Raw genomic sequence first — 24887 nt, 5'->3', positions numbered from 1 at the left:
GGGCCTCAGTGCGCGACTTGCACACAGGAGACCCGTCCGGGCTCGCCCTCTTTCGCTCGAGAGCGGCCGCGCTTTTTTTCTGTCCCCGGGCAGAGCCAGGGGGCGCCGGCGGGGCGGCCGAGCTTGCATGTCAGGAGACTCCGGCCTAGCGAGGGAGGCCGGGCTCCGTCCCCGCCTTCTTTCCCTCAGCGCGCTGCGCGTTCAGGCCCTCCAAGGTGGGGGTGGGAAGAAGGGCCTCGGCTGGGAGCAAAGCAGCCATGTGGCGAGAGGGCGACGCCGGCTCCTCCGGGCAGCGGCAACGGCGGCCGTGGCGGGTTGAGGAGGCTTCGCCGACGCCTCCCGCAGCCATCGCGTTCCCAGAGGACAGCGATGGAGGGACGGAGCTGCCCTTCGACGGTGCGTTACCCAAGGGGGTGCAAATACAGTGGTACCTCGGGTTGCAGACGCTTCAGGTTACGGACTCCGCTAACCCAGAAATAGTACCTCGGGTTAAGAACCTTGCTTCAGGATGAGAACAGAAATCGCATGGCGGCAGCAGCGGGAGGCCCCATTAGTTAAAGTGGTACCTCAGGTTAAGAACGGTTTCAGGTTAAGAACAGACCTCCAGAACGAATTAAGTTCTTAACCCGAGGTACCACTGTAATGGTTTCGAGAGGAAAGGAAGCGCGGTGGGGGGGGGAAGGACTCCCCTCTTGCACGGTAGGGGGGAAACGTGTGCAAGCTGAGCCCCGTCATGCTAGCCCTACTCAAGAGTAGACCCGTTGAAATGACGGGGCACGGCTTGCCTCGGGGTCCATGGACTTCGCTGTGGCTGCTCTGCGTTGGGTGCAACGCTTAGGAGAGGTTAAGTTCCCAGCTATGGTGTCTCCTCAGAAGTAAGGACTAGTGGGACTTGCTCCCAGGTAAGTGCTGCAGATTGTGGGGCCGTTATTATTATTTATTATATATTGTGCTAGAGAGAACAAAAAAGAGAGAGGCAGGTCTCTGCCGCAAGGGACAGTATAAATTTTAACACAGGGGAGCCAACTATGGGGAAGGAGGGAGAGACAGAGGCTAATAATTATACCCCATAAAGGACAATTTGCCTTTCAAGACCCGTAATAATAAAATCTAAATGGAGGTGTGAATTCCATTTTTGTCAATTCCTGTTGGCAATAGAAGCTTAGGCTGTGTATACACCATACTTTTAAAGGGGGGGGGGGAATGGGAACTGTAGTTTACTCCCCCCTGAGCTACAATTCCCAGCACTGCTAACAAACCATAGTTCCCAGGTTTCATAGCGGGGCCGTGTGTTGTAAATTCTTTGCTGTGTACATAACCTTGGGCTGCAATGCTACTCCAACTTAGCTGGGAGGAAGCGGCATCAAATTCAATAGGACTTCCGAGTTGACATGCTTAGGATCCTGCTGTTACTGGCCTGTGCATGTGTGCTTGGGAGTAACTCCACACTGAAATTCACAAGACTTGCCATCAAGCAAAGGTGAAAGGGAAGGTTTATGTCCCAATAAACTCAGATCACAAGTGGTAAAGCGTTTACTGAGCCACGTCACTGTGGACAAGGGCTTTATCTATTTAAAAACTGCTCTGCTGGAAAATGTGCCAATATCCACCCACCCTACCTGAAAGGGATCAGGTTTAAAAACAACACATGAATTTGCCGCATGTATAAATTCTGTCAATATTTGTGTTTGCTTTGGGATAAGGCTTGGTAAACGAGGCTTTAGAATAATTAATGGATAGAATAGAATAGATTCTACTGCTTTGCACTGCAGGAAAACAGTGGGCAAGGAAGGGGGATTATTTATGCCCTCACAGGAGAGTAGCTGCTGGAATTATTTTAACGGCATGGAAGACAATAATATACCGAGAGTTATGCAACTAAAACAATCTAGCCGGGACTGTACATGTCATAACATGCAGGAGACATCCAGACCATAGGGCTTTTGAATCATTTTAGTTTTGCTGCTCTCACTGTTTCTGGTTAAACAACATATTTTGACATAGTCTCCTGCCTGCCCTTCGGTTGAGTTCCACCCCCCCCAGCCCCATTTCAGAAATGTTAACCTTATAAACCAAGAATGGGGTAGCTGTGGCCTACCAGATTTTGTCGGACTACAATTTCCATAATCCCTGACCATTGGCCTTGCTGGTTGGGGTTGATGAGAATTGGGAGCTCAATAGCATCTTGAGAACCATAGGATGCCCCCCCCCACTCTGTTAGTTAGAGAAGCTGGATTATTTAACAGTTTTTGTGTTAGGAATGGAAGAATGTGCATGACTGTACAGTTATGTAGTTACATCATTCTTCTTCACCTTGAGGCAGAGTTAGGGGGCAGTTTCATCATTCCTACTGATCTGTCTTGTGACTTTCTCTTTAGGGCCTCTGGGTACTCTATAATTGCATCAGCTGCCCTTTTTATTATACTGATGCAAACCATGTTCTTTATCATTCCAAACTTACGCTAACTTAAAAGCAGCCTCCTTATATGTTCTGCATCCTGAGATGGGGTGGCATCAGGCCAGGGGAGGTGGGGAAAGGCCCACCCATTTGTCTCTATGGCAACAGTCTTTTGGGGCATGTAAATGTCAGTTCTTAACAGACCAGCTGAGGTCATTGCCTTTCAAAGAAATTGGTCTGACCGGTTCAACAGCTTCTTCTAGAGTCTAAACCTCACTTGTTGCAGAATCTCAGGCCTGGAAGGGACATGTGGATATCATCCAGACTAACCTTTCATCAACTCATGAGAATAGTTTATTTTTAATGATATTATTTCATCAAATGTTACATCACTTGATTGTTTAAAAAAAAACACCCTTAAAGACATTTGCATATCAGCCTGCTAGATGGAACTATCCCTACCCCATGTGCTGTTCAGGAGGAGGTCTTTCCAACTCCTCCAGAGCCAAATTCAGGGAGGGCAGCAGGGGGTGAAAGCCCTGTTGCACAGTCGAAACCCTTGTGCAGGACTTCTGCAGATAGAATTTGTTGGTTGGTCCTGCCTTTTACCTGGGAAATATGTGGTCCTCTCAATAACACTGTAAAGCATTCCAGCTTTGATATTTCTTAGAATAGGAATATTACATAAATTGCCGTTTAATTCCACAGTGTTTTCAACTGCTCATGAGAAAATGTGCTGGTCAGCAAGCCTGCCTTTCAGCTTTAATTTTTGCTTTGTCTATTTCAGATTCGGATTGGCCTGCAGAGCTTCGAGGTGCAAACGGTTCTCAAAAGTTAATGAACATTACAACTTCGTTTGCGAACCAGCTCCTGCTCGTTTCACTGCTAGAGCATCTTTGCCATGTGTATGCACAAGATCCAGCACGTTCAAGACGTTTGTTTCAATGTTAGTAAGAGCTTGACTTACTTTTGCATGGTAGAGTGGTGGTTGTCAGTTCCAGCAGCTGAAGAATTGCATTATTTTGTCTGAATTTGTTATATAATATAAATATATTAAATAAGAATGTAGCTAATAATAATTTGAGCACATTAAGGTTGCAGTCCTATAACCCTAACCCTATAAGTACTTCAAGGGTCGTAAACCTCATTGAACACATCGGGTCCTACTTACAAATAAACATCAATAAGCTTTCAGCTCACCATACATCTCTTACGGGTGGTGCACCTCAACTTATCTGAATTTCAACTTAATCTTTAACTATTCTGTTGTGTTGTTATTATCTTTGCTCCATCAAGTAGGAAAGTAAACAATTTTAGCTGCCAGTTCAAAGTCTTAGATCACTTAACAAGTTCAAAGTTCTCATGTTGCTCTTGAAATGGACATATTGTAAAAAAATAAAAAATAAAAAAATCAGCCATAGTAGTTCATTTAGTTCATATTGGGACAGCTCAGTTGGTAGAGCATGACTCTTAATCTTAGGGTTTTGGGTTTGAGCCCCACATTGGGCAAAACATTCCTGCATTCTAGGGGGTTAGACTAGATGACCCTTGTGGTCCCTTCCAACTCTAAAAGTCTATGATTCTATGAAGGCTGAATTTTATGTGTCATTTTGAATGTAAAAGCTAACCCAGGGCTTAATGCTAGAGGTATAACTGCAGCATGTTAACATGCACAAGTGGATACCTGACATAGTGTAAGGCATCAATAAAACACTATAGCAATTTTAAAATACCATTAAAATCCCAAAGAATAACTACAAAATGCACAGCATTTATTAAATACAGAAATGCATATATTAAATACGGACAGGCACACATTTCCATGCCACCCACATTTCCACCCACCCACAAACCATCTGCTATTCAGACTGATTATTAGATCCTGTTTGATTTGGGTGGAGCAGGAGGGGTTTTTCTTTGAGATAATCAACCTCCTGGAAGCTCCACCCCCATGGTTACATTTGAACAACAATAGTGTTCAGAGAGGAATGCTGAAACTCACCACAGTCCAAGCCTGGCATTAAAATACAAACAAACAAACAAACAAAAATACCCCCAACCCCACAGCTTTTGAATTGGGGCAGTTTTTGGAGACCCTTTATTTTAAAAGTGTATTCTAATACTTAATTATAAAAAGATGGTTCCATAGTTTGGCTGAAACATTTTTGTTGAGTGTCAAAATGTTTCAGATTGCAAAGATCATTTCCTTGTAGGTAGCATCAGCTGTCAGTGCAATTTAAGCAAAGCTAGGCCATGAGCTGTTTTTAATAATCTGAGTGTTGTGTAAAGTTCAAATGTTTGATTTCTTGTCAAATATTTTCCCTCCTTTCGTACAGTACTGTGTAAGACATTTACTGGAATGCACTTGCTATCTGATTTTGCTGTCCGCGAAGAATTCAGTAGTTTGCGCCTGCAGCACAATCGAGCCATTACTGAATTGATGAAAGCAGCCAACCAACAAATACTCAATGAGGTAAGCTTACTTTAAACTTTATTCCATTTCTCTTCTTCTCCGTTCCCATGACTAGCATAAAAAATACATGGGGAAGAGTATAGGACTTCAGATCTTTGGTTTCTTTTTGTGATTCTTATGCAGACCAGAGATTTCTACTCCAGTGCTCTCCTCTTTGTTCATACTCCTTTACATGGGCATGGGCTACATTATCTTTTAATGTATGTATAGGTACTTTATAAGTGTTTAATAATAATCCGGAGATCACATCATTAGGAGCATGGTGAGGTTGGTGTAGTGAGATCTATTCTTCTCCATGTGTCAACAAATCTTTTTTTTAAAGGACTATAGTGTTTCATGGAAGGATAAAAATATATTGCAGCCTGTTTGGTCATTGTGCTAGACCATGGGTTGTGCTAACTATAGTGTATAATCTAAACCAGGGTTTGAGCCTTAAAAACCCCATACCGCAGTTCAGCACAGTTTGTCTGCTTTTATTTTCCCTATTACTGATCCCAAACAGCATTTTTAAAATTTAGATATCATGCCAAACCATAGTTTCTGGTCTAGTATGGACATATGTTAAAGTACTTGCCAGGAGTTCACAAATTTGGTTAAGGATCTCAGTGACACACTGACATATAAACAGTGGCAGCCAAATGTGTCCCCACACGTCAGAACAGTCAAAGTCTTTCTTCTAGTGTGGCCATTGCACAACTGTTGGCTCAGGCTGATCGGAGCTGGAAGACACCAAATTAGCAAAGGCTATCTTAGCAGCCAAATTTCAAGTTAGAAAAGTAAAGATTTTTGCTTTACCTCTGCCAAGAAAGTCTGCAGGAAATCCATATGAAAGTTAAAATAAATTAATACATCCTTCAAAGAAACTGCTGCAGGAGCCCCTCCTCATTGTGTATGTGTTTTTTATTTTTGTAGGAATTCGGGAAGAGTGATTCTTACACAAACAGGTATGTGTTCAAAGTGCTTCAACGAATGTTTAAAATTGCTTGTTGGGCAATTAACACATTAACTCCAAAGTAAGTTTCACTGAGCTCAGTGGGGCTTACTTCTCAGTAAATGTGTTCATTTACTCTCTCTGCCAGAGTCCTCAGTATTACAAATATAAAATGTTCATTATTAGAAGTGTTTAAAAAAAATCAAAACAGGAGATTCGATACTGAAAGTGGAAGTTTTAAAACAATATCTAGAGTTTCCCATGAAACTCTAGTATTGTTGGAACTAGGCTTTTGAGAACCAACTGGAATTATGAAACCATGAAAGCATGGTTTGATCTTCCCCCGTTCTTGCTTACACTGGTATTTTTCATCAAAATTAGGGGGAATTGTACCATAGTTAGGAAACCTTACTTGCTTGTTTTCTGCCCCAAGTGTCTACTGCAATCAGCCTTCCCCCAGCTCAGTGCTCCAAATATTTCGAACTACAACTTCCTCCATCCCTAACCATGCTGGCTGGATCTTATGAGAGTTGTGGTCCACAACATCTGGAGGGAACCAGCTTGGTTAAGGCTGGTCTGACAACTATGACAAATCCTTTCTTTTTTTAAAAAAGAATGTGTATAAAAAGGTGTCTGAGAATAGCAAATTATGTCACTATGGATTTGGGTGATAGAGATTTGTGTTCCTTCAGTGTCACAAAATTTGTCTGGATGGAGAAGGAACCTCAAAATGAATATATAGTAGCATCACTTCATATTTTTGTAGTACCTTATATATTCGTCTTTGAGTCAAAACTACATGAAGCTGATTAATATCTTCTAACATTTTTATAAATGAAAAGTATCCTTGGACAGTGTGACTGAAAGCATGGGAGGACAGTAAGGTACTTAAACTACTTAAATCCTACCATTTGAATGCTAAAAATGCATGCCCCCCCCCATTATTTTTCTGCCCATGAAGGAAAGTTACATTGTTGGTGATTCTAATACCTTTTTATTTTGTGATGTATTTTGCTGCTACAACCAGTGATGCCCATCTTTTTAAAAACTAGGGAAAATGAAATTATCTTTGAAGCACAGACTTCTCGCTATATCAATGAATTTGATGAGATTACAAGGCTAGGAAAAGGAGGGTACGGCACTGTATACAAGGTATTATTTATTCTTTGTTTTAACAACTTTGTAGTAACGGTTTATATTACTGGGGGAGCTTCCATAATAAGAAATACTCAAAGAGAAGGGAGTCCAAGATGGATGGAGTTTTCTAAAGCAGAGGTTCTCCTGTTTATTAGAGCTTAATTGGACTAAAATACTGGCGCGTGCTAGAAGAGATGAGATCACAAACTGTGGAACAAACCAACCGTAAGGACTTTAAGGTTTGAACTCATTTGGTGCGAATGACGGTGGGGGGGAGGGGAGCCTACGGTTTCTTTATTTAAAGTTTTCTTCTCTACATTTATGATTCGGCAACCCTCCTCTGAATCTTAGTTCAAATTATATTTGTACAGGCAAGGATGGGAAAAAATGGATTATAAATATGGAATATAACATCAAACGGAACTGTGTGTGTAAAAAAAAAAATGAAAAAGGGAGGGAAACAATATTTTGGAGAAGGTTTACGAGATGGCTTTTCCCCATCCTTTATTATCTACAAAGTGAACTAAATGATGCTAAGAGGACTTGGAATTTAATTTAATTGGAAGTATAATTGTTCATATATCTTAAGCTGGAAGGAAGAATGAAAGGAGTCTGTGAGCTGCTAAGGAACTGATAAAGTTCTTTATTGAGCCATCTGCAGTTTGACAGACCACTCTTCTTCCCAGGCTGAGAGGAAAAATTGTGACAACAGTTTATTTACTGGGTCAGAGTGACTTTTGTAGCTGTTTTTAAAGTTCTCGGAGCAAAACAATAAAGCACGGGACAGAGTGATGGAGAAACTTCTAGAACAACACTGGGATATCAGCTCCGCCCAAGGCAGGGGTCGGCAGCGTGTGGCCCATGGGCTGGATGCGGCCCACGAAGACCGTTTTACTGGCCCACGAGCCACCCCTGAAACGAGCCGCCTGCTTGGCGAGTCCCCCGTGCGCTGCACTAAATCAATGCAGTGCGGCGCAGGGACTCGCTGAGAAGCGCCAAAAAATGCGTCTGCGCACGCGCAGACACTGGAAATCATGTTTGCGCATGTCCAGACGCCGAAAATCGCTTCTGTGCAGGCACAATTTTTGGCATCTGGGCATGCGCAGAAGCAATTTCTGGCTCTGCGGACATGCGCAGATACGATTTCTGGTATTGCACTATGCCAGTCTGGCCCAGGGATGATCTCCTTGGGAGTGATCTGGCCCATGGCCGGTAAACCTTGCCAACCTCTGGCCCAAGGCATGATAGATAACAGCAACAATTGGGGGAAAGAAAGACATAACATCTTACTAGGACAAGAAGAAACACCATGGACAGAATAATTGCCACACACAGGAAGAACAAGGATATAGTTTGAGTTCCTCACTTGCAGTTTTATAAATCATTTAATGTGTCAACACAAATAGAAGTTATTAATATGCAGTTGCTGTATAAGGGATTATTATTATGACTGGAATGTAATTGAAACTAATAAGATTTTGGAACGCAGAAAAAAAGAAAATAGCGAAACCATCAAATCTAGCATGCGGGGGACCACTTTAAATTATATAATTCGGTATTGAATGATTGGTGTTAATTATTGTATTATAAATCAGTATTGTTATAAGGAGGCTATTATTGGACTGTAATTGGAAACTAATAAAAATTATTACAAAAATAGTAATAGAAGAAAGGGGAAATCACAGAGGAGGAGTATACATGAGTAGCCAACAGTCACAAGGTGAAGGTCAGGTAGCTGATAAACCTCTGCTCTTGCTGACCCTAGTTTTAAGCTGCAACCACCTGTTAATCTTTCCCTCTGCCTGAACTGGGTGGTTTATATGTGTACATGGGGAACACTGTGTTCAATACTATTTTCTTTTTTAAAAACAAAATTTCTGAAAATGTTAAAAACCATTACCAAGCAGTGGCGTAGCATGGGGGGTGCAGGGGGGGCTGGCCGCACCAGGCGCAACATCTGGGGGTTAGGGTTAGGGGGCGCAAATCCACAGGTTAGGGGGTGCAAATTACTTGCCTTGCCCCGGGTGCTGACAACCCACGCTATGCCACTGTTACCAAGCATAAATCATTGTATTCCAGGACAAATGCATGTACAGATGTTAAGTCTTGTGTGCAGTTGTCTACATGGCATTAAAACAGACTTGGGAAATCTTTTACATTACAGTTTAAGCTCATACCCACAGGGCACGCTTTAATCTAAAGCATTAAGGTAATTTCTCCATAGTGGCTGCTGGGACTGAGACGGAAGGGAGTTTACTGCACAGTTGTTAATGTTGTGAGTGACCAGATAAAAGAATGTTGCCTGCCAGTTGTCATTTGGCCATCTCTGAGCTGAACTCTGCTGTATCTGCTTTCAGGTCCGAAACAAGCTAGACGGCCAGTTCTACGCAATTAAGAAAATTCTTATCAAGAAGGCTACCAAAATAGATTGTATGAAGGTATGCACTTATTTTACATCTGTTCATGTGTTTTGTTTGGCCTGTGGAAATTCATGACTCAGTGTAATTGGTTTCAAGATCTGATATTTAATGTTAATGGAAAGGGATTATGCCAGGATAGTGAAAGGAACAGAAAAGACAGGGGGGGAAAACTGTTGCTGTATAATTCTAATGATTCTGTAATCAGCTACTGTTTATGTAGATGAACAATGGTCCACAAGATACAGAATTTAGGTGATCTATCTATCTATCTATCGTAACATCTGGAGGGCCGCAGTTCCCCATCCCTGCTCTAAAAGCAAATGGTATAAGAATGGATCATAGCTAGCCTTCTCAGTGCAGGTTAAATTTATCCACTTAGCCCAGTATTCTCTGCTTTTGACTGGCAGCACTTCTGCAGAGCTCAGGCCGAGGTCTTTCCTGTTACTTTCTGCCCAATCCTTAATTGACTTTTGCTAGTATCTGAAAGGCTTAAATAAGAGTGCAAAGTCCTCTCCTTGCAGAATACTTTGCAGACAACTAATGAAGCTGCTAACAGCTGGATGGTTTAGCACAGTGGTTCCCAAACATCTGCCTGGAGGACTGAACCTGGGGCCTTCTGCATGCTAATACTGTGCCGTGCCACTGACACAGAACCCCTTATCACAAGAATAGCACCCTTTGGGGGGGATATAAGAATGATGGGCACCTCCAGTTTTATTTCAGGAAAAGTGTTCCTCAGTTTTCAAAATTCTGGTAAACAATGGCTTACCAATAATAAGAACAGGATGCATTCCTTCTTGTTTTTTTTTGTAGGTGTTGCGGGAAGTTAAAGTGTTGGCTGGGTTGCAGCACCCTAATATTGTGGGATATCACACTGCTTGGATGGAACATGTTCAACCAGCAAGCCCAAAAGGGGAGTACAGCATTACTTTTGTGGCTTCTCTCTGTCGTACATAACACACCACACATCCTATACTGGCTGTTGCTGCCCAGAGAAATATTTTGGGATCATAATAAACAGCTTTCTGAAATTTCCCCAGTCCCTAGTGTGGCATTAAAAAAAAAAGACAGCTCTGGTGTGGGAAAGGTTAAAACAAAAGCAGTAAATATATTGTAGCACAACTCCATGGTGTATCGATTTTGGGAAAGCCGTGTGCTGTTCTGGTCACCCCATAAATGATTTGAAGATATAAAAATTGTATGTGGGGTTGTCTTTTTATAGGTTTTTGCATTCATAAATATAGTATCTGATCTTATTAACTATTGAGATTTTAAACCACCTACATGTTTATAAAGTAGGCAACTAAGAAGTATAATTTTACTATAATCCAATGGTACAGTCAGTCTGTCGTTGTAAAATGTTGTGTTTCTCTTCATCCAACTTGTAGGTGAGACAACTTTGAATTTACTATCCCTCAAAATGTCTTCTGGGCAGAGAAGTTCCGAGTATGTATCCTATGTATCAGTAAGAACAATCTCTTTTGGTCTTTTTCAAATAAAAGCCAAAAATATAGCAGGATGTTGTCTTAATCTATGGCAAGGATCTTTTCTTAAACCACGTAATATAAAAATATATCTTTACCATTGCTATTCCTTTTGTCAGGTTGAAAAACAATACTGCTTCACTTTGTTCTTGATTGCTGAAAAATATTTCCATGACTAGTTATTTTAAAACTTGCTGGAGGGGAGAGCAGAGGTTTTCTATTTCATGGTCTCTGTGAAATCCTACATATGAGTCTGTGCCTATAAAAGCCACAGACCACTTCTAGAGCCCAAGCATGGAAAAGGCTTCATGTTTGGTAGGAGTGAGATTGACATTTTACAGCTAGCGATTCCATTCCTACCTGCTATAGTGCAGCAGCTAACAGCTTGTTCATCCAAACGAAACATTTTAATTTCACATGTTTTATTTATATGAATGTTTGTGCAAGCGGAAGCAGGGGAACTGCTTTTGAACTCTAGAAGTGGGTCCTTCAGCAAAAGGTTTGAGTGTGGAGTGCTGCTGTTTGCTCCTCCAGTCTGCCATGCCCTGCTGCACACAACTCCATTCTCCTTCTCACCCCCAGCTGTCAGGAGATTTCCTGGAGAAGGGTGGTCTGATGCAGAAGAGTGAGAGGGGACAGCAGGCCCTGTTAACCTTGTTAACTTGGGACGCGGGTGGCGCCGTGGGTTAAACCACAGAGCCTAGGACTTGCTGATCAGAAGGTCGGCGGTTTGAATCCCCGCGACGGGGTGAGCTCCTGTTGCTCGGTCCCTGCTCCTGCCAATCTAGCAGTTCGAAAGCACGTCAAAGTGCAAGTAGATAAAGTGCAAGTACCGCTCTGGCGGGAAGGTAAACGGCGTTTCCGTGCGCTGCTCTGGTTCGCCAGAAGCGGCTTAGTCATGCTGGCCACATGACCCGGAAGCTGTATGCCGGCTCCCTCGGCCAATAAAGCGAGATCAGCGCCGCAACCCCAGAGTTGGTCACAACTGGACCTAATGGTCAGGGGTCCCTTTACCTTTAACCTTGTTAACCAATGCAAACTCTGGCACAGCATTTGAGGAACAGCAGTAGCAGGCATTTTCTCTCCCGCTCACAGTTCTTTGTCTCTCTCCTTACATTTCTTGCAGAGATCAGTACAGCGTTCAAGATATGGAAGACAGCAGTTCCATTGTCTTTGCTGAATCTTCCGGTGGCAGAGACCGTAAAGGAAATAAAATGGATGCATGTGCGCTACCTGTTGAATTGCCCGAGAGCAGCTGCATGAATAACACAGTCAATGGATCAAGAGATAATGAAAATCATCCATCAATTGTATCCCCTTGCAATCATGCTAGCCTTGGCAGTGTTAGTACAAATGATTCTTGTACTGATGAAGAATACTCCCAGAAGGGGATATCTGTGCGGCATCAGTGTCAGGTAAATACGGGTTCCTCTTAAACATACTTAGTTACCCCTTGACACATGTGGAGAATAATCTTCAGCAACTGTGCAGCACAAATCCAAAACCTAGCTATATTTCTAGAGATGGCTTTGGACTTGTTTGACTGATTTTATTTATAATATTTTAAAGCTTCTCTTTCATATAAAATATCGCAAAGTGTTATGCAACCTTAAAAAAAAAAGTGCTGGAATAAAAACACCAAATGTCAATAGGAGCTGTTTGGCAAGGAATCTTAAGTTCAGAAGATCTGTTTGAATAATACTGTTTTCTGAAGGTGTCTGAAAGTGAGCAGGGATGACTTCTGCCAAACCTCTACCAGCAGGGAGTTCCATAGGATAGGACCTGCCAAACCACAGGGGCATGTTGCAACACCAGAAGTGTCCCATTGGAAGACCTGTTATTTATTAAAATGTTTATAGACTGCCTTTTATCATTGAGGTGGCTTACAGAATTAAATAAACATTGATATATCTGATGAATTTTGCTTTCTGATTCTACGATTGACAGCTTCTTTCTTTGGGCCGCCTCCTTCTTGGTTTACTTTATTCTGTTTGTAAACATGTCCCATCTGACTTAATTCTTGAATATGCACATCCTAGTTTTATATTTACTTTTTTTTTAATCCTTTCCTACTCTTGGGAGCTGAAAAGGGGTGGAAATGAACACACATTTTCACCTAAAATGTAACAGCCCTGGTGCTCCACCCCTCAGGGTGGAAAGACTGGGGGAAATGGATGGACGAATGAATAAAATTTTATTTTTAAAAATGTTTTGGAAGTTGTACATGATCTGATAAAGTGGTGTGTGGGTGCATGTGTATGTATAACACACTGAAATGTTTGTATTTTTCTTCCCAGATAGAGTATCACCTAATGCTTCACATACAGATGCAGCTGTGTGAAATTTCATTGTGGGACTGGATTGCTGACAGAAACAAAGTATGTTTGAAAACAGAGGATGCTTCCAGTAAGTTTTGTTTTTGAAGGCAGAGTGGTGGGGGAGATTCAATGTTAACGTGATTTCCTGCCTTTAAGATAGACTTAAAATATAAATAAATATTCTTCTCTGGGCAGCTGTAAAAAGTGCTTCTAGTATTTGCCTGTTGTTTTTTAAGCTGATTTCCATAACAATAAAGGCAATGAATCTTAGTCTGCAATTGAAAGCGGCAAATGTTTTCTTCCTTATTTGTAAATCCTAAAGCCAGGTTTCCGAAAAGCTATTTTCCATGGGCGGGTGCTCCTGCTCAACCCGCATGATCCTTCTCCCTGTCTAGCTGGGATGTGGAGAAGAGAATTCTCATCTTTGTACTGCTGAGGTTTTGCCTCATCTGCACACACCACAACCGAAGAAAATCCCCATTGAAAGGAATGGCTTTTCACGTTGCACTCTGGAGTTTTGGAGCCGGCAGCAGAGGGACAGAGAGGGGGGCTTCATCTGCCAGCTCCAAGACTCAAGCATTATATGACATGCACAGAGAACTTGGGAGGGCGGAAATGGTCAGTAGCAAGTTGCCACCACAAATGTGTGGGCCCCTGCTTATAGTTGCAGAGGTGCTGTAGTTCATTGCATGCAGGAGGTCAAGAGTTCAATCTCTGGCATTGGCAGGTAGGGCTGGGGAAGACCCTTTGCCTGGAATATTGGAGAGCTGCTACCTGTCAGAGCTAGATGGACCTTTGTTCTAGTTCTGTTTTCCCCAATCCAGTATCCTCCAGATGTTTTAGCCTATTCCTCCCATCAGCCCCAGCCAGCACTGCAGATGCTGTATTTTCATATTAACTTCTTTGTTGAAATAGCTGGATGTATTATGCTGTCACTTATAAAATACTTCACTTCCCACCCCTTTTTTAAAGGTCCTTATCACCATGTGGACAAGCAGTGGACATTAAAGATCTTCCAAGAACTGCTTGAAGGAGTGTATTATATCCACAGTATGGGAGTCATGCATCGGGACATTAAAGTAAGTAAAATTCTCACTCGGAGCTTGGAATTGTGGAGGAGGTGGGGATTATCTCTGCAGCTGGGGCACAGTTGGTACAATTTCTGGGCCCAATTTTAACCTTTAAAGCCCTAAACAGCTTGTCATGAGGCTACCCAAAAGACCGACTTCTTCCATATGTAGCTACCTGAACCTTAAGATCTCTCCAGAGGCACTGCTCCAGGTACCCCCACTGGGGGAAAAGGTGGGTAGCTACCAGGGAGAGGGCCTTCTTGGTGGTTGCCATCCTGGTTGTGGAACAACTACACCAGTAAAGCTCACCTACTGTGTTCTTTGTGGTCTTTTCAGTGCCAGGTGAGACAGTTTTGTGCACCAAGGTGTGGTCCCCCAGAAGTTGTTGGGAGTCCAGCTCCCATCATCCTAGGTTATAATGAAGCCACTATCTTTTGAACTGACCTACCTCACAGGGTTATTGTGAGGATCACATTGTGTGTGTAGTGGGGAGAAACAAATACACTATCTTGAGCTTTGAGGAAAGGCAGTATAGCGATGATGACAAGAATGAGGAGAAGGCAGAAGAAGGAAGTAGAGGGAGGAAGGAGGAGGAGGAGGAAGAAGTAATAATGGACAATAAAGCTGAGATGCCTATAGCCCTGACCTGGTGAATCCTTTTGCATTTGTGATTTCATTCCGAGCTTTGGGAGCTGATTCCATTGCATCAAGGGAGCTATTGTTATGATAACCAGAATCTTAATAATGACCAAGAAACCCTGCCATACAAGTGGAACTTTTTGTATGTAGAAATCCACTCCCATTATTCTTACAAATCTTTTACCCTAACAGACTGGTTTAAGTGGACGTTATTCAAATAACACTCGAGAGAATTAGTAATGCTTCTGAAGATAAAGCCAAATTAAAGTTTCTCACTAGTTTTTCTTCAAATTTTATTTAATTTAAACAAGCAAGCTTATTTCTGAAAGCTTTACGGGGCCCTCTTTTAGCTCTTCTTGTCTGATAGCGTTCCAAAATGTGTGTTGCACAGTAAATCAAAAATAATTTATTTTTGAAGCATAGGAGAACTCTTGACTGATGTATATGGAATGCCACAAGCTGGTTGGAATCACTCCTCTTAGCCAGAATTTCATGTTACCTCGATATACTTTCCTGATGTTGAATTTGCAAATATCCTGCAAAGACAAGACCTCTGAAGACACTCTCAGGAGCATATCTTTCAGCAGTCCACAGCATGAATGGCTGAGTGCTTTGGGTAAACGACCTTCCCTGTTTGTTAATTTCAAAGGATATGATAAGCTTAGCAATCTCTTCAGTACGTCTCCCTGCCTTAGATTGGTCTCTTTTTCAAGAAACAGGAAAAGTGCAGACTCCTCTTCCTGGGTTAAAGCGTTAACATCTGCGTCATTATCAAGCAAGAGGTTTATTATATCTCTTCTGCCACTTCGGCAAGCACTGTGAATAACTTCTTGCCCTTCCCAGTCTTTCATGTGTACATCTGCTCCATTGCACAGCAGTAGCTTAACACACTTATCACCTGCTGCTAAGACTATGCCAGCCTTGCAGGCTGAAGACCAGACAGCAAAGTGGAGCGGAGTTTCTTTGGTATCTGGAGTTGCGAGATTGGCGTTCGCTCCGCAGAGGAGTAACATGGTAATTGCCTGCTGGTCCAGGATTTCAGAAGCTAGGTGAAGAGCAGTTTGGCCTAACCTATCCCTGTCATTTATATTGGCTCCATTCTTCAGCAGGTGTATTAGAGTTTGATGATATCTGTTGGCTACAGCTAAATGTAGAAGGCTGTGGCCATGGTAAATGATTGCGTCAGAATTCACCTGGAAGTCTTCCTCTGGTTTGACGTGAGGGTAGTTTTCTTCATTGCACTGTGCAATTCTCTGATGCATGTTCAAGGGGCATCCTGCAGTTCTGTATTTGGGAAGTGATATAATAGGTGGTAAGATTCCATACAATTCCTCTTCCATCAGCCATCACCCTTATTAACCGCTGGGTGGTTTTCTCTAAAGAATTTGTCCAGTATTACCCTTCAACAATCAAGCAAAAACTATATTTCTTATCGTTTCTTCTTTCTTCTAGACCATAAAGTCAGTGTTGCCCAACCTTTATCAGTACATGTTGTTTGGGTATGAGGATGCAAAAAGTATGATAAGGCACATATCATGGATCATCTTAGATTAGCGGCAACCACAGAGCTGAACCTGAAGGTTTGGCTACGAAAGGTTTGCTTCCCTCTGCTACTGTCCTCCCTAGCACCACAGCCCACTGGATTCCCAACTGCAAGGTGCCTTGCTTTCTAAAGCAAAGCCCCTTAATTTAAAGGAGTGGAGATTGTGCCACACACAGGAGATTCTTTGTCCTTGTGTTGGCCTTCAAAGGACTTGGGGGTCCACTAGTCAACTCCAAATGAGGTGGTGCCATTCTAATGCACATGATAGGTTTTCCATATGCAGTCCCCACCCCTTGGTGTGGCCTTTAATCTACTGAGCCGGGGGAAGCGTGTGGCAATACTAGCACAATGCTGGAAAGGCATACAAGAGTGTAAGCTTGACTCTTAGCAGTGGGCAGGGCTGGTGTTAGGAATTGGCAGCTGTGGGCGCCTGCAGAGGGCTGGCAGAACCCTGGAGGCCATGGTCTCTTTGGTGTAGGACGTTCCAGAGAAATTATACAATTTGGCTTTTCTTGGCATGTCCCAACCAAACCTGGCTAACGTCTCATTACTTCCTGACAGTAAGAGCTGTTCGACAGTGGAATTTGCTGCCAAGGAGTGTGGTGGAGTCTCCTTCTTTGGAGGTCTTTAAGCAGAGGCTTGACAACCATATGTCAGGAGTGCTCTGATGGTGTTTCCTGCTTGGCAGGGGGTTGGACTCGATGGCCCTTGTGGTCTCTTCCAACTCTATGATTCTATGATTCTATGATTCTACTTTTCTGGACTTGCTGCTGAATAGCTTTGGCCAAGCATATAGGGTTTTCTTCTGCCCACCAAAGGATTCCCAGATCTCTTATCTAACTATAATATATAGTTAAACATTACCTTATTTCAGGAGGTTCAATTTGAAAGGTACTTTTCATATATCTTCCAAGCGGCTTCCTCCCAAACTTTTGCTGCCATATTGGTTCCGGGGGCAGGGAGAGGAGAGAGATCCAGAATAGGTATCGAAGTTTATCTGATAACCCTTTTATGCATGTTTGAAGTACAACTAAGGATTTTTATTAGCCCTATCAGAAGGGCTTATATCAGATTGCATTTATGATGCATATGGCCCAATATAAAACTGCCCTAAAACTGTCTTTCCACTCTGATTTGAAAGGGTGCGTGCTTCTATAGAGTACCGTATACAATGACTAAAATGTTGTGGAAGAAAAGCTACACTTATTTTGCATGCATGGAAAACTGTTCAGAGATTGTTACAATAAGGTATCTTGCACAAGTGCCTAGTTTTTGAGGTGCTTTTATAAATCTGTAATTATTTAAAAAGTTGGCCACTTTTATAAGAAGTGCATAATATTTATTCTCAAATCTTATTTTACATTCAACCTGTAGCCCCATGCTGTAAACTGAAAAAAGTCCACTAATTCAGTAAGCGTGCTTAGACTTGCAATCTTACTGCAGTTCTATGCAGTTCTACTCAGTGGGGCTTAGTAAGTTTTGGAATTCCTGGGTTATTGAACATAATGGGGCTTACTTCTGAGTAGATATGTAAAAGACTGTTATCAGCCAGCCTGTTCTTTTAAGTATCAGTACCAAAATACGGTGGTTTTTTCAGAAATCAGAGGAACACCTTAACTAATCAAAGGCATTAATAGTCTGTGTGGTATTAATATAGAATCTGAGTCCCGCATCTGTAGAAATAGCCTGTTGAACTTTCTATATGAAGGTCTTATAGTATCCAAACACTGTTGTCTTTTAGATTATAAGGAGAATAGCAAAAACAAAGTTCTGTCATATAACCTTAAAATTCTATAGCTTATAGAAATATCATTTGCCAAACGGCTGAGGTCTACAAAAAGTGCCCAATTTCTAACTGACCTGGTAAAAATTGCCACAGTCACAGCAAGTTAAAAAGTGATGAAAATTCCCCCCTTGGGTATTAAGAAATCTCATATTCTTTACAATTTTAGTGAAAACTACCGATGTACTTTCTTCATGCTTGCTGCAGAGCACATACTTTCATTGGTTAGGTGAAGTTCTAGTCAGCAGCCAAAGGTTGTTAAGGTTTTTCTGCCCCATTAAAATATATTAAAAACAAATACTATCAAAATAGTGTCAGGCATGACAGAAAACAAAATGGAAACTAAAATTTTGCCAGGAGAACAATTTTTGCAGAGGGAGTCACCTAGTGGCTTATATGTAGAATGTCTGTTCTTTTACTTATGAAATATAAGTGTGTGGTACAGCAGTTACCGTATATGAGGTTTTTTTGGCTCTGTGGACACATTTGGAAACCTAAGAAACTGTCAAGGGGACCATATGTTCCATATGATCGCGTGCACCCAGTTTGCCATGGATGGCATGCGTCCCATCCAACACTGAACCTTCTCTCACAAATCACCCTGTCCCAGGAAAAGTGAATGGAGGCCAAGTTGTAAGCAAGCACGGTTTGTGATATTGCATCATTGCTGATCATCAAGCATGTCTGTTAAGGCATCAGCCTTGGCTTCCAATTTCATGAGTTTATGGAGCCTGAACCAGCGTGAGGTAGTTTGATCTTAAACGGGGAGGATTCTTGATAATGGAACAGTAAGTAATTTCAGACATATGATTACCCGGAAAATAGTTGGTTCGTGGACCAAGAGGTAATACATTAAACTTTGAAGTGTAGCCCCATCGTTGTCCATTACAGCGTCAAATAGCATTTTCTGCCTTTCATCTAATTCATGGGGTGGTTTCTTCCCATAGGAACCTCTAATCAGATTGCCCATGTTTACCAAGAGAAAATGTGTAGCTGAGAACCCTTAGTTTGGAGAAAATGCAAAGGAATCTTGAGCCATCGTTCCTTTGTGATTATGCACAATGCCTGGTTCTAGAACCAGCTAAATGATACCATGGCTCTCCTGTGTGGGCAGAGGGAGGGCCGAGCTTAGTTCGTAAAGAAGCTGTACAAGAAATGGAGGGTTTGCGCAGCAGAAGCATATGTATTGCCTTTTTGCACTGTTTACCTGTTTTGAAACAAAAAAATTAAAAATTCCTTCCAGTAGCACCTTAAAGGTAAAGGGACCCCTGACCATTAGGTCCAGTTGTGACCGACTCTGGGGTTACTGCGCTCTATAGGCCAAGGGAGCCGGCGTACAGCTTCCGGGTCATGTGGCCAGCGTGACTAAGCCGCTCCTGGCGAACCAGAGCAGCACACGGAAACGCCATTTACCTTCCCGCGAGAGCGGTACCTATTTATCTACTTGCACTTTGACGTGCTTTCAAACTGCTAGGGTGGCAGGAGCTGGGACCGAGCAACAGGAGCTCACCCCGTCGCGGGGATTTTAACTGCCAACCTTCTGATCGTCAAGTCCTAGGCTCTGTGGTTTAACCCACAGCGCCACCCACGTCCCAAGTAGCACCTTAGAGACCAACTAAGTTTGTTACTGGAATGAGCTTTCGTGTGCATGCACACTTCTTCAGATACACTGAAACAGAAGTCACCAGACCCATATATATATATATATATATATGCTTTCGTAGATTTTCACGGGTACAGGAATGCAGGTTTTGGTGTCCTCGGGTGTCTTCCCGTGTAAAAGTTGGGGTGTCTAGGCGACGTTTCGACGAGGTCTCACTCGTCATCTTCAGGCTGGTGCTTTCGGCTTCTTGTTACTGGAACAGAGCGGGATCTCAATGTTTGAGTTCCTATAAATATCAGGATATCACTCAAGAAATCACTCAAGGTATCTCTCAAGTAATTAAGGAACAAAAGAAGAAAAGGCACACTAGCCTGGGAACTTCCTCTCTGCCCAGAACATTGGAGGCTAGACACCACACCCCCTCTACAGTATTTATAGGAACTCAAACATTGAGATCCCGCTCTGTTCCAGTAACAAGAAGCCGAAAGCACCAGCCTGAAGATGACGAGTGAGACCTCGTCGAAACGTCGCCTAGACACCCCAACTTTTACACGGGAAGACACCCGAGGACACCAAAACCTGCATATATATATATATATATATATATATATATATATATATATTGAGAGGATGGGGAGGGGTATTACTCAGAAGGGTGGTGGGAATGGGTGATTGGCTGATAGGTGTGGTAAACCTGTTAATTGACTGTTAATTGGTCTTACAGGAAAAAGGAAGGGGTGAGATGGCTAAAAATAGCTTCATCATGTATAATGAGATAAGAATCCAATGTCTCTATTCAGACCAGGTCTCTCCATGGTTTTAACTTTGGTAATAAGTTGCAATTCAGCAACTTCTCTTTCCAGTCTGTTTCTGAAATTATTTTGTAATAAGACAGCTACTTTGAGATCTTGTATAGAATGTCCTGGGAGATTGAAGTGTTCTCCTACTGGTTTCTCTGTCTTGTGATTCCTGATATCAGCTTTATGTCCATTTATCCTTTGGCGTAGGGTTTGGCCTGTTTGTCCAATATAGAGGGCTGAAGGGCACTGTTGGCATTTGATGGCATACAGAATGTTAGAAGATGAGCAATTAAATAGTCCTGAGATGGTATGTTTGATGTTGTTGGGGCCAGTAATGGGGTTGTCCGGGTGTATGTGGCAGCAAAGTTGGCATCTGGATTTATTGCTGGGTCTGGTACCAGTGTCCATGTTAAGTCTGGTTGTTGTATTATTGTGGGTGAGGAGTTGTTTAAGATTGGGTGGCTGTCTGTAGGCAATGAAAGGTCTTCCTCCCAGAGCTTGAGAAAGAGAATTGTCATTGTTTAGAAGAGGTTGTAGATCTCTGATGATGTGTTGAACTGTTTTAACTTGTTTACCTGTTTGTCGATCCTGGCCTACACCTGCATGGAATTGTTATTTTATCTGTCAGTCACTTTATACAAAAGTAAAAATTCTCAAAGCGACTGAACAAGATAAAATGCAACAAATTTAAAACCGTAAAGATGTAAAACAAATAGTGAACAATGCAAAATAAACCTACTCACCCCACTAAAAGATTAGCACAATGTAGAAAGCTTAAATGCCAAAGGTCCGAGAGCCCCCCCCCCCAAAGCCTGGTGCCTAAATGTAGTGATGGCACCCAATGTGTTTCCCTTGGGAGTACATGCCACAGACAGACCACCCAGCACTGAAAAGGCCCGTTCTCATGTGGCTATTGGAGTAACTGGACATGAGGGGTTAATTTCCTTCAAGAGCGTAAACCACCCCATGGATGAGCTTGTCGCAGGTGCAAGGTCAGCCAAGCCAGTTGCTATGGTAACTGCCCAGTGCCTTAGCTATATCTTTGATAAATGCATGTCAGCTCAATAGTCTGTCTGTCTGTCTGTCCCTTTGCTGCCAACTCATTTCTAGAGACAGACCAAGAACAAAGGCAGACGAGAAGCTTGGATTCTGCGTCAAGAGCAGCTTAGATTAAATGTAACTAATGAATGAGTGAAAAATGCAAGGTTTCATGCATAAAATACTCAATTTTTGTGAAATATATAACCAGCTTACATTATCCTGTTTTCACAGCCCAGAAATATCTTTCTACAAGGACCTGACCACCATGTGAAAATAGGAGATTTTGGGCTGGCCTGTAGAGATATTATACAAGAAGATACAACCCAGTTGCTAAATGCAAATAAGATAAATGGTAATTTCAAAGCAGTTTGGCCTTTACTTAAAAATTGGCAGTGTGGTATCCTAAGAATTAATTCTATTTTTTTTCTTTTTTGTTGCCTAGATCTAATACATACTTCTGGGGTGGGTACTTGCCTGTATGCCTCACCTGAACAGCTACAAGGCTCTCACTATGACTTCAAGGTACAGCCACTCAACCCCCAATTATTTATTTATTTATATTAACACTTTACCTCCGTTTTAATAATTGGGCATACATGTTCAAGAGTATTATTGATGGGTGTTAACAAAAGCAAGCTGTTGGACAGGAGCTGGAGCAAAGTCAATCAGTTCAAAAAGAAGGCACTAGAGCCATGTGGTGTAATATTCAAAATGGAAACAGCTAAATGCAAAAAGTAAAAATAGAGAGTTCTATTTGCAGTGATGAGAGGGAACAGAACAGCTGCAAACAATTATTTATGCCCACAGATGAGGTAAAAATGGACCGTGTATGTCAAGTGGCCTGATTTTATGGTGGACAAAAATATAATGGCACTCCAATGTTTGTTTGAAATTTCATGGCTTATTAAGTATGGTTGCATGAAAATTACCAACACCTGTTTTTTAAAAGGCATTTGTTTCTGGGCAAGCTTCTTGAAACATTAGGTTATTTTCTGATATTTTTACAGCTGTATCGCTGAATGCGATTTTAGGCCATTTGTAATGCATTCATAATTTCTCTTAAGACGTAATTATTTTGTGCGCTAATGCTCATATTTCTCTTTTCTGCCAATAGTCAGATATGTACAGCTTAGGTGTGATCCTCTTAGAACTCTTCCATCCATTTGGAACAGAAATGGAAAGAACTGAAGTTTTGATGGGCTTAAGAAGTGGCAACATCCCCCTCTCCTTTAGCAGGAAATGGCCTATACAAACGAAATACATTAAGCTGCTTACCAGTTCGGTATCATCGCACAGGCCAACTGCAGGTCAACTTCTTGAAAGTGAACTCTTCCATAATTCAGCAAATGTAAGTTTTTACTATATATTGGCTTTGTAAAAGGCGGCCCCTTCTGATTCTACATTCCGTGATATGAGGGAGACATCTGCAGAGTGAGCTTCATTCTTCGAGATTTACTTGGTGTTTGGGTCAGGCTAAAGGCTCACCTGCTCCAGCTTCCTGTCCCACAACTAAACATATTCCTATGAGAGTCCTGGAAGCACTTTCCCCAGGTTACCAGCATTCGTTATTCAGAGGCATACTGCCTCCAACATCAGAGGTGGAACAAGCTGCCCAGAATGGATGGGGGAACCCAGCCAGATGGGGAGGGTTTAAATAATAAAATTATTGGAGTCTGTTTAACTCCCGAAACTGTTCGAAAACCAAAATGCGGCTTCCAGTTGGCTGCAGGAGCTTCCTGCATTCATTCGGAAGCTGTGGAAGCTGTGTTGGACGTTGGGCTTCCAATAAACATTTGCAAACTGGAACACTTACTTCTGGGTTTGCGGCATTCAGGAGCTGATTACTTTGACAACTAAGCCATTCAGGAACCAAGGTACCACTGTATTGCAAAAAAGGAATTGTGCAGGCCATTCAAAACTGCTCCTAGCAAGGTTAACATTTAAGGAAGGTAGATAATTATTTCCTGATGTTCCTACACGTAAGGATAAAATGTACTATATAGCCAGCGTTGGCATCTCATTACTTTAAAAAAAATTAGGTTTTTTATGTAAAACGGCAGTTTTATGGTGTTAAAATCCTGTGTTCTTTTATAGTAATAGTACAGTGGACCTTCGGGCAACGTAACTTTCGGGTTGCAAACGTGGCAAACCCGGAAGTGAATACCTCTGGGTTTTGCTACGTGCACATGAGTAGAAGCGCTCCATCGTGCCGCACAGAAGTAGCACCTTTTCTTACGAATTTTTAGTAATTCGTATCCGGAGGGTCCACTGTTTAAGATTCCTTAAACCCCTTCTCACTCACAAAGAACATGGGTTTGTTTTAATAAATCACAATTTGGACTGAAATGATTTTGTTTTACTACCTTACAGTATTCTTGGTTTATTTCTCTGAGCATTAGTAGTTTTCTTTTGAGACTTACTGGAGTTCTGGTCTAAACGACTGAGCCTCTTGGGCTTGCTGACTGGAAGGTCAGCAGTTCAAATCCACAGGACAGGGTGAGCTCCTGTTGCTCTGTCCCAGCACCTGCCAACCTAGCAGTTTGAAAGCAGACCACTGCAAGTGGATAGATGCTGCTGCGGCAGGAAGGTAAACGGAGTTTCTGTGTGGTCTGGTACTCATCACGGTGTCTCTTAGTCATGCTGTCCACATGACCTGGAAAGCTTTCTGTGGACAAACGCTGGCTCTCTCAGCCTGGAGTGAGATGAGTGCTGCATCCCATAGTCACCTTTGACTGGACTTAACCGTCCTTTACCTTACTGTAGAACGAGACAGATAAGCTAATGTCCAGCTGTTCTTGGAGCCTTCTCCAGCCCTAGTGGCCTTCTGCTGTTTTGAGCTATTACAACTCCCAACATCTGTTGGCCATGCTGGTTAGAACTAATGGAAACTGTAGTCCCCAACATCTAGAGTTACCAAGATGGAGAAGGCTGTATTAGCATTGTGACTACTGCTGGGAACTACATTCATTTTCACTAAAATTGTAATGGCATTACCTTTGTACATTGTTCAAATACCACACTTGTGTCTCCTGTTTTGTTTTTAGGTTATTTACAATCTTCAGCAGAAAGTGATGCAACAACAAGAAGAAATTAAGTTGCTTAAAGAAAAAATCAAGCTATTGCAAGAGAAAGATGAGAGAGACAGAATTCAGCAACTTGGCTCTCCTGTTTAAGTAGAAAAACAAAACCAAGTATTTATATCATGTTATGCAAGATACATTGTTTTTATATAAAATTGCTTAAAGCA

General features: G+C 42.1%; 2 protein-coding genes across 4 annotated transcripts; one reads left to right on the top strand and one right to left on the bottom strand.

Moving 5' to 3' along the window:
• Positions 1-24887, top strand: EIF2AK1 (eukaryotic translation initiation factor 2 alpha kinase 1). Of its 3 annotated transcripts, none has more exons than XM_083711547.1 (15): positions 1-396; positions 3186-3344; positions 4735-4871; positions 5784-5815; positions 6855-6954; positions 9297-9377; positions 10173-10273; positions 10749-10809; positions 11977-12258; positions 13141-13249; positions 14134-14240; positions 21872-21992; positions 22083-22162; positions 22755-22988; positions 24685-24887. In XM_083711547.1, the coding sequence occupies exons 1-15, from the start codon at positions 258-260 to the stop codon at positions 24811-24813; spliced, it is 1872 nt and encodes a 623-aa protein (XP_083567673.1). In that variant the 5' UTR covers positions 1-257; the 3' UTR covers positions 24814-24887. The 3 variants fall into 3 exon arrangements, with proteins under 3 accessions (XP_083567673.1, XP_083567672.1, XP_083567674.1); XM_083711546.1 differs by having other exon boundaries at positions 2-396; positions 10749-10805; positions 11970-12258; XM_083711548.1 differs by lacking the exon at positions 1-396 and adding an exon at positions 724-902 and having other exon boundaries at positions 10749-10805; positions 11970-12258.
• On the bottom strand, positions 15147-19369 carry ANKRD61 (ankyrin repeat domain 61). Its single transcript, XM_083711729.1, has 3 exons — positions 19011-19369; positions 17278-17348; positions 15147-16154 (listed from the first exon to the last, which is right to left on the bottom strand). Exons 1-3 carry the CDS (start codon positions 19164-19166, stop codon positions 15266-15268), a joined length of 1116 nt encoding a protein of 371 aa, XP_083567855.1. The 5' UTR covers positions 19167-19369; the 3' UTR covers positions 15147-15265.

This window comes from Podarcis gaigeae (genome assembly GCF_964106915.1).
Source record: "Podarcis gaigeae genome assembly, chromosome: 14".
Classification (NCBI taxonomy): Eukaryota; Metazoa; Chordata; class Lepidosauria; order Squamata; family Lacertidae; genus Podarcis; species Podarcis gaigeae.
This window is presented reverse-complemented; position numbering and strand designations above follow the sequence as displayed.

What these genes read in the sequence shown, in the direction of transcription:
- EIF2AK1 (XM_083711546.1), top strand. Translation starts at nt 258, where the DNA reads ATGTGGCGAGAGGGCGACGCCGGCTCCTCCGGGCAGCGGCAACGGCGG. An exon ending in AGTGATTCTTACACAAACAG is followed by an intron (nt 5,816 to 6,854) that starts GTATGTGTTCAA and finishes TTTAAAAACTAG; the next exon opens with GGAAAATGAAATTATCTTTG. An exon ending in GGTACGGCACTGTATACAAG is followed by an intron (nt 6,955 to 9,296) that starts GTATTATTTATT and finishes ATCTGCTTTCAG; the next exon opens with GTCCGAAACAAGCTAGACGG.
- ANKRD61 (XM_083711729.1), bottom strand. Translation starts at nt 19,166, where the DNA reads ATGGGCAATCTGATTAGAGGTTCCTATGGGAAGAAACCACCCCATGAA. An exon ending in ACGAACCAACTATTTTCCGG is followed by an intron (nt 17,349 to 19,010) that starts GTAATCATATGT and finishes CCAATATGGCAG; the next exon opens with CAAAAGTTTGGGAGGAAGCC. An exon ending in ATTGAACCTCCTGAAATAAG is followed by an intron (nt 16,155 to 17,277) that starts GTAATGTTTAAC and finishes TCCCAAATACAG; the next exon opens with AACTGCAGGATGCCCCTTGA.